At 48.7% G+C, this 13,873-nt stretch overlaps 7 protein-coding genes across 8 annotated transcripts; 3 read left to right on the forward strand and 4 right to left on the reverse strand.

The window, feature by feature from the left end:
* Positions 1 to 44: 44 nt before the first annotated feature.
* Positions 45 to 1,093, reverse strand: PPTG_04675 (hypothetical protein). The gene has a single exon (XM_008896936.1). The coding sequence runs from the start codon at positions 1,027 to 1,029 to the stop codon at positions 391 to 393; it is 639 nt and encodes a 212-aa protein (XP_008895184.1). The 5' UTR covers positions 1,030 to 1,093; the 3' UTR covers positions 45 to 390.
* A 296-nt stretch (positions 1,094 to 1,389) lies between these two features.
* Positions 1,390 to 3,206, forward strand: PPTG_04676 (hypothetical protein). Its single transcript, XM_008896937.1, has one exon. It carries the CDS (start codon positions 1,499 to 1,501, stop codon positions 3,047 to 3,049), a length of 1,551 nt encoding a protein of 516 aa, XP_008895185.1. The 5' UTR covers positions 1,390 to 1,498; the 3' UTR covers positions 3,050 to 3,206.
* Positions 3,207 to 3,279: 73 nt separating this feature from the next.
* On the reverse strand, positions 3,280 to 5,409 carry PPTG_04677 (hypothetical protein; the record flags this gene model as incomplete). The annotated part of the gene is made up of 1 exon (XM_008896938.1): positions 3,280 to 5,409. The coding sequence occupies one exon, from the start codon at positions 5,407 to 5,409 to the stop codon at positions 3,280 to 3,282; it is 2,130 nt and encodes a 709-aa protein (XP_008895186.1).
* A 152-nt stretch (positions 5,410 to 5,561) lies between these two features.
* Positions 5,562 to 9,363, forward strand: PPTG_04678 (hypothetical protein; the record flags this gene model as incomplete). Its single annotated transcript, XM_008896939.1, has 4 exons — positions 5,562 to 5,740; positions 5,813 to 5,933; positions 5,996 to 6,146; positions 6,218 to 9,363. The coding sequence occupies 4 exons, from the start codon at positions 5,562 to 5,564 to the stop codon at positions 9,361 to 9,363; spliced, it is 3,597 nt and encodes a 1,198-aa protein (XP_008895187.1).
* Positions 7,565 to 10,255, reverse strand: PPTG_04679. 2 transcript variants are annotated; one of them, XM_008896940.1, is made up of 4 exons: positions 9,958 to 10,255; positions 9,843 to 9,886; positions 9,623 to 9,762; positions 7,565 to 9,553 (listed from the first exon to the last, which is right to left on the reverse strand). In XM_008896940.1, exons 1-4 carry the CDS (start codon positions 10,191 to 10,193, stop codon positions 9,365 to 9,367), a joined length of 609 nt encoding a protein of 202 aa, XP_008895188.1. In that variant the 5' UTR covers positions 10,194 to 10,255; the 3' UTR covers positions 7,565 to 9,364. The 2 variants fall into 2 exon arrangements, with proteins under 2 accessions (XP_008895188.1, XP_008895189.1); XM_008896941.1 differs by having other exon boundaries at positions 7,565 to 9,762.
* Positions 10,256 to 10,371: 116 nt separating this feature from the next.
* On the reverse strand, positions 10,372 to 11,896 carry PPTG_04680 (hypothetical protein; the record flags this gene model as incomplete). Its single annotated transcript, XM_008896942.1, has 2 exons — positions 10,372 to 11,374; positions 11,442 to 11,896. The coding sequence occupies 2 exons, from the start codon at positions 11,894 to 11,896 to the stop codon at positions 10,372 to 10,374; spliced, it is 1,458 nt and encodes a 485-aa protein (XP_008895190.1).
* A 349-nt stretch (positions 11,897 to 12,245) lies between these two features.
* On the forward strand, positions 12,246 to 13,842 carry PPTG_04681 (hypothetical protein; the record flags this gene model as incomplete). Its single annotated transcript, XM_008896943.1, has 3 exons — positions 12,246 to 12,857; positions 12,959 to 13,027; positions 13,105 to 13,842. 3 exons carry the CDS (start codon positions 12,246 to 12,248, stop codon positions 13,840 to 13,842), a joined length of 1,419 nt encoding a protein of 472 aa, XP_008895191.1.
* Between the last annotated feature and the right edge of the window lie 31 nt (positions 13,843 to 13,873).

Raw genomic sequence — 13,873 nt, forward strand, 5'->3', positions numbered from 1 at the left:
CGGCGTTTATTATTTTTTCTGATCGATCGGCGCTTGATATCAAGGGAGCAGGTTCAATTTTTTCATATTTACCGTCTAATGAACGATGCGCTGGTGATTTCAGCGAGCTATTGGTCCCAAATTGCACTTTGGGCAAGAAAGAATTGATATCATCGCTTTTTCGAGCTTCAATCGTGTCGATCTCTGTTACAGATTTTGTGCATGAGGTATTTGGCGAAGTTTGATCGCCATGTCGATGTTGAACGTCATCTTGTCGCGTGGATGACTTTGCGGGCATCGAATTCTCCGATTTTAATAGCGATATTGAAGTATTCTTACCGGAAGCAAGGACATTCAAAAATTGCTCAGGAGAAACCATCCGATGTGCCTGTAATTCGTTACTACGCTTTTCTACGGCCTTCTCACTTGTAGTTTGACAAGAGCGCACTGATTCATGCCGTGACGAGTGTTTACCTTCTTTGGTAACTTGATGCAACTCGTTGTCGCGTGACTTCGTCGGATTCGTGCGGGTTTCATACCCCACTCACGTGTACTTGAGCTGTACGACCACTCTGATCTTTGTGCAAAGGATTTCTCTCTGTCGTAGCTTGAGGATTCACTATAACGCATGCGTTTATTGCTGTTGCCTGACTGTGGCCCATAGAACGATGACAGTCCGTCCATATCGCGCTGCAGCGAGGCCTTGTTCCCGCATGCACCCGCTCGTTTATGAGCGAAGGAGAACCAGAACCCGCGCTCTCGACAGATATCATAACGCAACGATGCAAACGTCTCGTTCTTCGTTAGAAGCCAACTCTCAAACGCTCGCGTGTACTGCTGCAACGTCTCGCCAGCGTGTAACGGGACCGGGATCGCCTTGGACACCGGTCCCGTAGATTTTTTGTTCCATCGGTCAAGCATTTCGCGCTGCAATTCGCTCACAGTCGTCAGGCGCTTTGCTAAGAGGTCGCGGTTGGGCTCATCTACCCGCGAGCGGGGCGGTGAGCGCAAGGAGCGTTGCCTGGATGGACTGGGGGGCTGGTGAGTCATTCCGGCGCTTGACTGGTTTGTTGAACTGTGCGAGTTGAGCAACCTAAATCGGAGTGTAAAACAGGGTGCTTTCTCTTAAAAATAAAAAACGACTCAGCTAGATTTTTGGAGCATAAATTACTCATTTTTCAAGAATTAATTCTCAGTTTGTCAAATCAGGGTGCTACCGGTCAGAGATATGAGATCCGTAGTCTGGTACCACAGCAAAAGAGGAAGGAGCATGAACGCCTTTATCCGGTCGTTCACATGAGAGTGTCGAAGACAATAAGACCCTGACTTTGCGAATCGATGTCTTAATTTCAAAGACTTTTATCCTGTCGTATCCTGCTTAATATCCTTTGTAAAATCCGTATCCTTAATCCTGTGTTGAACAAGGATTACGCAAGATATCATGGCGATCTGCTAGCAGGATATTTGAAAATCAGGCGATCTTCACACTCTCAATAGCACTCTCCAGCTCGCTGCGAAGATGGGGTCCAAGCACTCGCGCCTCTCACATCAGCAGTCTTTAGACGGCAAGACTCCTCCTGCTGCGTCCAGACATCATGACAACCAGGAGCCGGAAGCGGAGATCTCAGCAGAGGCGCGTGCCGAGTTCACCGTAGACGACATCCACAGCCCCGAGAACACGCGCCGGGCGCAGATACTCCGAAGCAGCGACCACGACCGCTTCTGCAAGTACCGCAACTACTTCAAAAACCACCATATGTCACTAGCTCGAGAAGTGGGTCGCAAGACCAGCAAGAGCAAGGCCGAACTGCTCTGCTGGGTCGAGGACGCCGTGGGGCCCTTGGAAGCTGGCGATAAGTTCACCAAAGACGAGATACTGGAGATCGCTATGGTCTCTGTAGCTCTGACTGAGTATGGCGAGTCTTCACTGGCTAAAATGTACGACCGAGGCGAGCTGGATGCTCTGCCTAATATCCCTCTACACACGCATAATCTGCGTATGCCCGCTAAGCAGCAGGCCTGTCGTGACGGGTCCGACGCTGCAAACAAAGACAAACTAGAGGCAGCACACTATATCGGACTAGAAGTGATGCTGCGACTCAATGAACGACTGCCAGTGGAGCAGCGTATGGGTGAGGAACTGCGAGAAATCCTCAATCACCCGAGCAATCTCCGCCTTATGCTGGCGACGAGCAACCAAGTACTGCATAAGAAAGTAGACGCGTTGCTAATAAACGCTAATGATGTGTCCGTACCAGACAGTAAGCCACAACGCAAAATATCCGCGAAGGAGTACGACCGCCTGGTTCAGATTGCCAAGCACGCACAGGACCAGATTTTCCAGGACGCAATGATCGCAGCCAATGGCCACTACTTATACATAAGCTTGCGCGAACAGTTCAAGCGCTTGGATGTCGGCGACAGGCCGAAGTTGTGGGATAATGAAAAAGACAAACCCGAGCTTCGAAAGATTCCGCGATCCAGATACCGTTCGCCGTCACCCGTACCACGCCAGTCTAGAACTCCTCCGTCACCAGAGAAAAAGCGAGATCCTGAGCGTAGAATGGTACAGACCTCGTCTTCTTCTCCTCGAGCGAGCGAGAAGAAACATCGAAACCCATTCTCTCGCTTAGCATCGAAGATTTTCCACTCCCACAAGAAGAAACACGGAGCTACTGCACGCTCTGCGTCAACCGCACCGTTGCAGTCTGAAGATAAGGCGAACACTGCGAAACCAAAGATTCCTGTAAACCGACCTAAAAGTGGAGAAAAGAGGAATCCTTTGGCGACAAAGAACACAAAGCGTCAAGCGGGAAAGCCAAAGAAGTCAAAGCAGGCTCGTGATCCTGAAAAGGGGAAACGCCAACCTCGCACGACAAAGGCAAAGAAAACGACGAAGACTCCAGCTCCCCGTTCTAACCAAGACTCTGCTTCAGACGATGACTGGTCAGACGACAGCGACTATGTGGAGTCCGACCAAGACGACAACGATGACCGAGAACTCCACGTCGGCCCTCGTGGAGGCAAGTATTACCTCAACGCAGCCGGCAAAAAAGTGTACGTCAAGTAAGCCGGTTGGACCGTTCCAGATATGTACATACTGTAAATATCAAACGAATCTACTCCTCGGATCTATGAATACAATAATATTCATGTAGATACTGGAAAGGATGAGCCAGTTTCTGAGCAACGTGTAATCCATTAAAATATATCCTCGCTTATCCCAATTTTTTGTGTTTTCCATTTTTCGTAGCTCCGATTTCGCGCAGACAACTCACTTACTGCCTCAATCCGTTGTTCTCAAGCCTCGTGACGTTGGATTTGGAGCAAAACCTCCATCATCAGCTTTCGGATTTCGTCATCCCCTCGCATAAAGCACAGCAAGACATCCCGTTGATTTTCCTTCAGCAAATCTCTTTCAGTTTGCTCTTCCAATATCTTACCAGACACTTCCCTCAATTTCTTCAGTCTGAGAGATTTACCAGCTTCCGTGACGGAAGGAGGCAAAGTATTCACCAACTGAACTTGTTCACTAAACTGCGCCTCCAATTTGTCCAAGTCTGTAAATTTTCTCTCGAGGCGCAACGATATCTCCACCAGTTTATCGTGTTTGGCATTGCTCTTGTGCGTCGTTGATAAATCTTCTTGTAACATCGAAATCAATGTCTCCTCCTCTCCGCACCATTCATTGACAAGTAAATCCACTAATGCACTTGATCGTTTGCGCTTCTCCTGGTTGATCGAGACGACCAGTTTCATAATCTCGTTTCGCTTCTCAATAGCCTGAAAATCGCCAGCTTCTCTGCTTTCTTTAAGATACGCGAGTGCCTCGTCGATTGCCGTCTCACTTGCCGTGACTTTATTCGCCAGGAAGCAATACGCCTTAGTCAGCCGTCTCATCTTGGAGTTATCTTTCGTTTGAAAATGACTAGTGGATGCTAGATCGCCGTGAGGATCATTGGGTTCGTGAGTGAAGTTCTGAGTAAGACCCACGTCAAGTATACCTTTCTTCTCATCGGCTTCTTTGCCAACGGACTCAATACGATCTGGCAAAAAACTTTTAGCTTCACACTCCACACCATCACGCGGTTTAGCACATGATGCATCATCATACGAGTCACTTTGTGCAATTTGGAGATTGCGAAATTCTTGTTGAAGAATAGTGACTTGTCTTTCAAGTTTTCCCACACGATCAATGATCAACTCCGCCCATCTTGGAAGCGAATCCGACAATAACGTCCGTGTGCACGACACTTGCCTGTGTACTTCAGCGCTGCCAGGCTCAAGATCTGAATCGCTCGGTTGGCTAGAAAAGGTTTCGCTATCGGCTGGAACTAAATCCACGTCACCAGTTTCTTTGCGCCGCGATTCTTCTGATGCCTTAGGCAGTGACTCTTTTGAATCAGTCGTGCTATTCGCTCGTATCTCGGATTCACAATGGATGATACTGTGCTTGGTCTCAATTCTTCTAGACTCCATATTGTGGCTAATCTGTGAAAAATGACAGTGTTCGACTGCAGCAGCTTCACGATTCGCGGTGGGCTGTCGTGGTGATACTGTTGTAGCGTCTAGCCTGCCGTGACATCCAGCTGACCTTGTAGTTACTTTATCTAGAGCGAATTGACAGCGGAAGCCACGCTCTTTCAACGGCTGAGAGCGTAGAGATTTAATAGATTGATGGTGCTTGTACAGCCAGCAGCGAAATTCTTTCTCGTAGTCTTGGAACGTTTCCCCCGGATACAAAGGTACTGGTATTTTCCTTAGTTTCGCTGGTGGCTCGTAAGGTGACAGATTCTGTCTGCGCTCCAAGATTTCCCCCAAATATTCCTCTTGGGTGAGTACACGCTTCGCCAACACTTCTTTTCTGCTTCTTTGAGGCACAATTGGACCAACTTGACTCCCTGAACTACCTAATCCATCGTAAGGTTCATCTTTAATCGGTCCTTGTGAAGAAACTCCAGTCGATAGCGAGATGTTGCCACCCAGCTCTTCAGTTGCCAACTCACTTCGACTTGTAGTCACATGTAGATGTTCCTCAAGTCGCAACCTTTTACTCTCAGCATCATAGCAAGCGATGTCTGCATTATTTGGAATGCTTCTCTTTTTCTCGGGAACCTGCTGTGCTCTCTGGTACGCAAATGAAAACCAAAAGTTCCGCTCCCGACTCGGATCATTCCGCAGTTTAACCAAACTTTCACCTCGTTGGATCAGCCACCGCTCGAATTTGTGCGTGTACTGCTGGATGGTCTCGCCCGGATATAACGGTACTGGGATTCCGTTGGGCGACAGCATTTCCGAAATGTCCTTGTTTCGACGACAGCTAATATCTTGGCGAAAACTCTGCACGGTGGTCACTCGTTTGAATAATAATTGACTGCGATCTTGTCCACCTGACAGCGGAAAGCGAGGAGACTCTAAAGCGCGATCCATAGTTCACCGGACTTTGTCTTCAAGACGTTTGTTTGGTTTTGATGGGATCAGATTTGTTGATCTTTTCCCCAAATTATTATTTTTTTTTTACTTTTTGCTGTAAGAAATGAGAAACTGTTTTTTGAGGAGTCGGAAAGTTGAGATATCCTGCAATGGCGTCTCGTCGCTACATGACGCCACCTTTGCTGCAGCCTTCAGCGATGTTCTCTGTGGAATCATCCTGGGAAAGTTTCAACAAGCTTTTTGCTTCAATTGCAGACCCTCAGACCCAGAAAAACCATGCAAGGCACTTGGCACTCACGAAAAATATCCTCTACGAGAACGAGGCTGGGTAAAAGCGTTGGTTAGTTGATCTCTAGGGGGTTTGCAATTGTATTTGACACCGTTGTGCACTGCAAAATAGGTGGAAAGTGGCTGAGTTATCACTTGTCAGTGATCTGCTCCAACTATTGCGTGAGAAAGTTCTAGACGGAGTACCGCAGTTCGCTGAACAATTAATACTCGCAATCACAAGATGCTGCAAGGTAATAAAGACATACATAGGGGAGTTAGATAAAATTGAGCTAATCGGCATTCTTTATTGTAGCCGTTTATTCGACAGAAATCAAACGAGGAGATCACCAATCCAAGTCTGTTCCACGGTCTTTTACCCACTTTAGGTGAACTTCTGTCATTTGAGGACATTGAGGTTCAAGTTGCAGCAGCAGAAGCGCTCAGGATGTTTGCTACCGGCGCCTGTAAGTAAAATACCAGTTATTATATTTTAACTCTGCGATTTAAGGACGCTAACTTCCTGGTTCATCACAAGGTTTGGCTCGTCCTTCGTCAAAAGCGAGAAAGAACAACACTGAGTCCAAATCGGACGATTTGAGACTGACACCTCGTATTTTCAGCCAGAATCTGTTAGAAGAGACCGGCACTGTCGATGCGATTGTAGCAGTCATGCATGATCTCTTCCCCGATGATGAAATTGAAGAAGAAGAGCAAGAGATTCCACAAGATACTGAACCTGTGGAAGGAGATCCCGGGGTAGATGGTGATCATTTGAGTACAGACGTGAATGTTAGTGAACAACCGGGCGAAGAATTGATAAACAACGGAGATGCGGATGTAGAGAACAAATCTTTGGAGAATAATGTGGAAGACGATCTAGCTTTGGAAGAAAATAATACGGAAGTGGAGGAAATTGCCATTGAGGATGTGAAGGGGAATAATATGGTACGGTCTACGATAAAGCCTCAGTCGGCACCACCAAATGGCCACAAAGAATCTTCTCAGCTCGAGACGAGGGAAGTGGAAGGCGTTTCTAAGGAGAACGAGCGATCATTTCGCTCTACAAAACCAGCGTCAGCACCCAGCACAATCCACCGAGGCTTTAACAACAGAGTTGCAAAGACACAAGAGATTCACACCGACGATACTACTACGTCTGAACAAGATGAACCGAGTGTGAGCAGACCTGGTTCAGCACAAGAAGACCAACTACCGAATGCTGACAACACCGTGGGAGAAGAGATCGTGCGAGTGATTGGAAACGCGCTGCCGATTCAAATGAGGCTGTCTGCGTTATTATTCCCACTCATTGATCTGCTCTACGAACTATCGGGCTACCAGCGCTGTGCTGAAGTTCTTGTCGTGAGCGGTGCGCTCCACTACGTCGTGTTTATCCTCGAAAACGTCACGAACCCACAGGACGAACTTTTGCCTCTTTGTCTCGAAATCCTCTGGAATGTACTTGAACTTAGTCACGAGAAAATCTCCACGGTTGGCAAAGTTGGTTCCCGAAAAGAACTGCTAGAGGTGTTCCGGCTTAGAAACGCTGCGTTCTTTTTGGGGAACGAGTTCACGTTCCAAGCTCTTCTTCACGTACTGGAGTTACTGCTAGCTCGAGGATATCGACAACAAGACAAAGAGATGCGAAATGAGTGTCTGATGATCCTTCAATTACTCGCCAAGAGACGACGTTCCTTAGACTTCTTCTACTCCACAGGATTAACAGCGTGTCTGTTTTCCTACGCGACGTCAGCAGAACTGTCCCTTATTAAGGAGACTGGGCGTCAACAAGATAAATCCTCTGCTACAGCTTCAGCCATCACAGCGAGCAACCAATACTACGCAACAACTAGCGATGAGGACTTTGAATTTAAACAAATGATCTGGTTTCTATTAGCCGAGATCTCCTGCGATCACCAAGCGAATCTAAGCGAGCTAGTTCAATTCAGATTCCTCGAAATCTGGTTGTCATATGCGACTAGCAATAGCAATCAACAGCTAGATTCTGGAGCGCTTTACAGATCCTCTGCACTGAAATACTCAGCCCCACAGCGTCAGTTGTTACAATGGACGGCGCTCAGTGTGCTTAATCACGTGGCTCCGTTCGTAGTCGAGCACTTCTTCGAGATTGGTGGACATGCGAAGCTTCTCGATTTTCTTCAGCTCAATATGGGCACTGAGGATGTATTGGCGTCTGCATGGATGTTACTACTGCAAGTATCTCCTCCCGTTCCGTTTTTCCAAGTTGAACTGGGAAATCTTGGAGCTATCGAGACCGCTGTGGAGATTTTCGAGACTCCTCCTTCGCGCCATACGTTCGTAATTCGTCGGAATGCAATTCTTACGTGTGCTAGTCTGTGTCGTAACGATGGAGCGAATCGCGAGCGCTTCCGTCGTTCCAACGGCGTGTACGAACTCGTTCAGTATCTCGAGTTCCATCCGTCACATTCCGTTCTTGAGGAGAACATTTTAGTTGGAATATTAGACGCAGTGCGTTCTTGTGTGGTCGGAGATATCGAGAGTGAATTAGCGTTCATAAACCACGACGGAGTGCCCAAGTTACTATCGATCATAGCAGCAGCACCCAAAGCATTGAAGCATCAGGCGTTGGCTGCACTTGCTGAGCTTTCAGTGAACCCAGCAGCTATTCCGTCGTACCAAACGTGGCGCTGCGAGCAGCATGGCAATAACTACAATACAAGCGCGAATGAGATGCTGCTTCACCTCTACGCAGACGAAGAAGCCGCCGAGAAACGCGCAAACCTGGACGTAGTCGACAACGACAAAGCAGCTTCACAATCAAGCATTAATGTCCGTCACTGCGCCTTCCAGTCGATCACACACTGCAGAAGTTCGTTCATCATCGCGTCAGAAAGCAGCACTTCAAATGAAGATATAACGCCACCAAGTCGACCGGAATCTCCAGCTTTTGCACGACTGAAAGACGCACTCAAAGCAGCGCAGGGGCTCTCACAGGACAAGCGAACATCTCGCTCCGTTTTGGACTTGGAAAGCCATCAAATTCACCCTGAAGTGAACCTGAAGGCCAAGATCTACTCCGTCCTGGCCAATGTTTCTTTCGATTGTGAGACTGAGAGCTTATCTCCTCAAGACCAGGTGATGCTGGAGATCGCCAAAGAGTATCCGACATTCAAGCTTGGAGAGATGTGGCAAAACGTGGAGCGTACACTTCATGCTGAACGTGTGCGTCCAATTTATGCAGATGCGCTGTATATCCGCAAAAACATGGAGAACGCGTACGATATCTCAGTGTGCACAAAACTGGCACAGCAGGAAGTGTTCGCACGCACTCGCCAGCAAAATACTGAGCGTGAAGACGAATTTTTCATGCAAATTCTGCGCCAGAAACACCAGGAAGCTCAAGCAGAACAGTTCCATCGTGCCAACCGGCGGCAGAACTCCACTATGCAGCTCCATTTGGATGCTAAAAAGACACGGTTGGAGTTCATGCGTCGACAAGATCCAGCGGCTTTTGCAGCTTATGAGAGCGAGGAGCGCTGTCTGATCCGTGATCCTCCACCTGAATACGTGGACGATCAAGAGGGACTGCGAACGTTGCAGCAACACGAAGCGGAGCTGCGAGGTCGACTCTGCACTATTAAAAAATCTCGCAAGAACACAATCTTGTCGCTACCAAAGATGTCGAGAGATCTCTGTTGAGTTAGTCGACGAGATCGGCACTTTCAGCGCGTAGATCTTCCAAAACCTCGTTGATGCGGACTACACACTCGGTATGTTTACCATTGAGCGTCTCTACAGATCTCTCCAAGAAGGCAACGGTAGACTCATCGGGGTCTGGCTGCTTCAATGCATCGGTAAGTCTCATCTTCTCGATCAACACGGCAGACGTCTAGATAACATACATACAAAATCAACATCAATAACAAAACAGCATCATAATAGTCGCCATGCATCCTACCAGAAGAAGCTTCTCCTTCTCCTCTAGCTGAATCTTGCGGATAAAATCCGCGATTACTTGCTGCTTCTTGTCTCGTAGATGCTTCTCCACTTGGTTAATCCGTTCACTCACAGCCGAAAACCGCTCTGTAATGCCAGAACCTGACAGTGATAAAGGGTCAAGACAGAATGCGAGAGTTGTTAGCATAAAATAATGGAATTTGATACAACATTGGACGCACAGAATGCGGGGAACTGCTCCGTCTTCTGGTGCACTTGGAAACCCCTACGTAATCCAATGTACATTGAATATCCTACTCCAAAGTCTAGGGTTTGAGTGATATATGCACGACGCACTGTCTAAAGTCGGCGTAGATCTGGACGCGCGTCTCCTGCAGCCCGTGGAACGTCCGCACCAGCTCTCGGGTGCTCAGCAGCGTTAGGTCCTCGAGCTCCTCAGAAACGACAGTTTCTTCGTGTTCGACAGCATTCACGTCCTGCGGCTTGTCCTCTGCATGCTTCTCCTCCTCACAGTGTTCGTGGGCGTGTGCAGGGCGGGAAGCCAGCAGCGAGAAGCACTCCTGGAACTCCATGGATAATGGTAAGTTATCAAATAAAAAACGGATTTTCACTCATACCGTATGGTAATAATCCGTTTTTTTATTTTTTTTTTTGCTACCGGTAATGTAAAAAAAAATGATGGCTACATGTACGATTAAAGTGTACGTACGTTCATAAAACTGTACGATGAGCGTTTTTTTTTCTTAATGCCTAGCACGCTTCACCCAACGATCCGTCCTTCGGAATGAGCCAGCAGTGACCCAATTTGGCCCCACCCTTGACTGTGTTGGCTTTGTTCGCAGCAAAGACCCAGTCATCGTCAAAAGTCACGAATTGCAACTTCATCTGTTCTGCTGCGAACGAAAGCTCGAAAATGCCGTAGGGGGCATTCTCGCCACGCCAGATCGGTTTGATCTCGGTAGCGTATGGAGGTGGTTCACCGATACTTTCGCTCTGGATGCCGCCACCAGCTCCGTTCGTCACGAAATGCGTATTAAAAGACCCGAACTCGTGACTTTCGGCGTGGGTGTGGCCATTCATGTAGAGATGAATGCCACCTTTCTTCAGAATGCTGTTCACTTCTGCCATCATTGTCGGGTCCATGTGGAAGTGAGGCGAGTAGTGCGTGTTCACCACTTTCCATGTCGCGGTGGAGGTAGCAGCGTCTCGTGCTAGTTGTTTCAGGGAATCAGCTTGCCACGCTGCAATCTGTGCCATGCAGGCATCGAACATGTCCGTGTCTCCTCCGGCGCACAAATCGTCACCACGAGCCACATTCGAGCAGCTCTGACTGCCTCCGTACTTCATTTTGTAGCCGTAGCACTGACAACAGGTTTGCTGGGCACCGTGAACAGCCGCAGCGTTCGTGTCGATGTTAAAGACGTCGACTGTAACTCCAGAGTCTGGATCTTCCAGAGTCTCAACATAGTAACGATCGGGCATTTGCCAGCGGTCGTTGTTCGGACTCACGTATTTGCTCTGCCTCGTGAACTTCTCGTCCAGTTGCTTGAGTAAATCGGTCTTACCGGAGCACTCGACAAACTGGTTGTCTCGTTTACCACAAATGAACATGGATCCGCCGATATCGTGGTTACCGGCTACATTGAACCACTTGATGTTCAGCAGCGCAGGGTCCGAGTACATGGTCTCGAATGAGTTGAGGAAGCGGTAGTTTACATCATCGGATCCCAATCCATTCCAATAGAAGTTGTCCCTGTATAAAATAGAACAGTGTTAGAATTGTCCACATACTTGGAAGGTTTGAAAATTCGGCGTCATACCCGTGTCCGAGAATTGCTTTAGGCTGCAGCTTCTTAGTCGACAGTGTTAGTAGATGAGCGACATTCGTCTGTGCCTGTTGGTCCTTGTAGTACTCCTTGTTCCCGGTGCCCGTCTTACGGTAGACATTGCAGCACGAACCGAGACCAAGATCCACGCCCCAGTCTCCAATAGCCAATGCGTGCAAGTTATACGTCGCGGTGTGAGACACCGTTGCTGCAGCCTTCGAGCTAGAACTTGAACTTGAACTCGTAGTGCACTCGAAACCTAAGAACGCTGTCGCCGCAGTACTCGAGCAGATAATCGGAGTGACCAAATCGTTTCCTGTTTCAGCTTCAGCGACTTCACTCAAACCAACTCGAGCTGTCGCGCGGAAGAAATGAGGATCGAATTTCGTCGCGAAGCATAGCAGCATCAACCGCGCAAACAATACGGACACCAACACCACAACTTTCATTGCAGCGAACGAAGCAATTCAAGAATGAAGATATCATAGCGGATCCAGAGGGTCGCAATCTCGACCGTTCGCTGCAGGACCACCAGAACTCTTTGAAAAGGTTTCACAAATTCATGCCGCTTCATCTTCTCCAATTGAGCGGCAATCAGTGATCTCCATCACTCAGACGACCTTCTCTATCTTTAGTCTCCAAGGGAATATTGTTATCGTTCCTGGTGTTGATGATAGATGGTATCACCACGCACTATTTTAATACCAATCCGACAAACACCCCCGAGCCTAGAACCAAGCTGTCGGAGTCATACTGCAACGAATAATCGCTGCAAGTTGATTGACAAGGTTCAGCAGCATGAGCACGTTCGATTCGGCCGAGGGCCATCGACGAGTCCACATTATCGATGATCTTCTGGGAGCTGTTTTGGTGCTTGCGGCGTTGGGTTTCATGTTGCTACTCGAGCTCACACGAAGGCGAATTTGCGCTGTATACCAGTTGGCGTTCGTACTCTGTGCCGTCTGCACGTTCTTCATCTTTGGTGGAATCGTGGATCATCACTTGACCAACGAACAGCTCACTCTTGCGCTCTACGGCTCCTACCTGTCCAGTTCACTCACGACGTCGTACGTGTATCTGCCAACATTGGCGGCGCTGGGTGTTTCGTTCGCTGCACTTGTCCAGCTGTCGCTCTGTTCCTGTCAGTGCTGCTGTCTTGTGGGTGCTGCTAGCGTCTCGCACGGTAACTGCTTCGCTGCGCGGATACGAGCCAACACGTCGTTATACAGCACCAGCTTTGTTGCGCTCATTGGAGCAATCGGTGTAAGGCTGAACGCGAGGTTACGTGAATCGGCCATCAACCCACACGGTGGAACTGTACATTGGTCCTTGCTGCGTGCTCCATTTTTCTTGGCCATGGCGCATATCGGAAGCTTGCTGTTCGTAGCACTCAAGCTCTTCTTGCAGCATGTACGACGCTTTTTGAATCCACATTACTCATACCATCGTCTCACATGATGTTTTGCTCGATTCAGGCGGACAAAGCACCAATAGAAGCCCCAAGAGCTGAGTTCATGCTAGATCAAGTGCCGGCAACAACAGTAAAAGACTTGGCACGCCCACCGCCGGCATCTGAAAAGGTCAGATTGCAGTTTGACAAGGGGAACGCGTTTTCTCATCATCCTTACTCCTTTGGCTGTTGTCGTGTACGCCACAGCTCCCACCAATGTCCACGTCGTTGGAGAAGAAGGTCAACCGAACTCGAAGTCCGACAAATTCTTCTGCTGCAGCGGCGCTAGCTGATGCACTCGCGGCTCGTGAAGGGCAACGTCGCGAGTTGCAACTTTCAGTCGCAGCTTCTCCAGATCGCGTCAAACGTTCGAACAACAACAACGAAGGCGACGTATCTTCACTCATTAGCAGCGACAGCGAGAATGACGATGAAGTATTACAGCCAGTATTTAAAAAATCCGTGGCTGCTGCTGTTCGTCGAGCTGCGAGTCCACACCGGTCAGCGTATTCGGGATACTCCTCAAGTCCACCAGCGTCACCAACATCTTCGATCGATTCGACCCTATCGACATCCCCAATTGCTAGAGCACGCGCGAGGTTATACCGTAACGGCAGCACAACCAGCGAGTCAGTCGCCTGGAGTGACTACGAAGACACATTAGATAGACTATCGGCTCGAGATTACTACAGCGATCGCCCATCGACGGCATCGTCCACGTCCACCGCTTCAATACACGGACTACGCCGTCGTGCCAAGGCCGCAAACAACTCATCTTCGTCGATGGCTTACCGACATTTAACAGCGCTGCCGCAGCTCGTAGAAACAAGAGCACAAGCGCCATCTGACTCACCGTGGATACCGTGTGTCGACCCTGCCAGCGGGAGCACGTACTACTACAATCAACAAACCGGTGAAAGTCGCTGGGACCTGGTTCAGCTCTAACAAAATGATAGCACCGTTTAGTCTTACACAA

Source organism: Phytophthora parasitica (genome assembly GCF_000247585.1).
Source record: "Phytophthora parasitica INRA-310 unplaced genomic scaffold supercont2.5, whole genome shotgun sequence".
Taxonomy (NCBI): domain Eukaryota; phylum Oomycota; class Peronosporomycetes; order Peronosporales; family Peronosporaceae; genus Phytophthora; species Phytophthora nicotianae.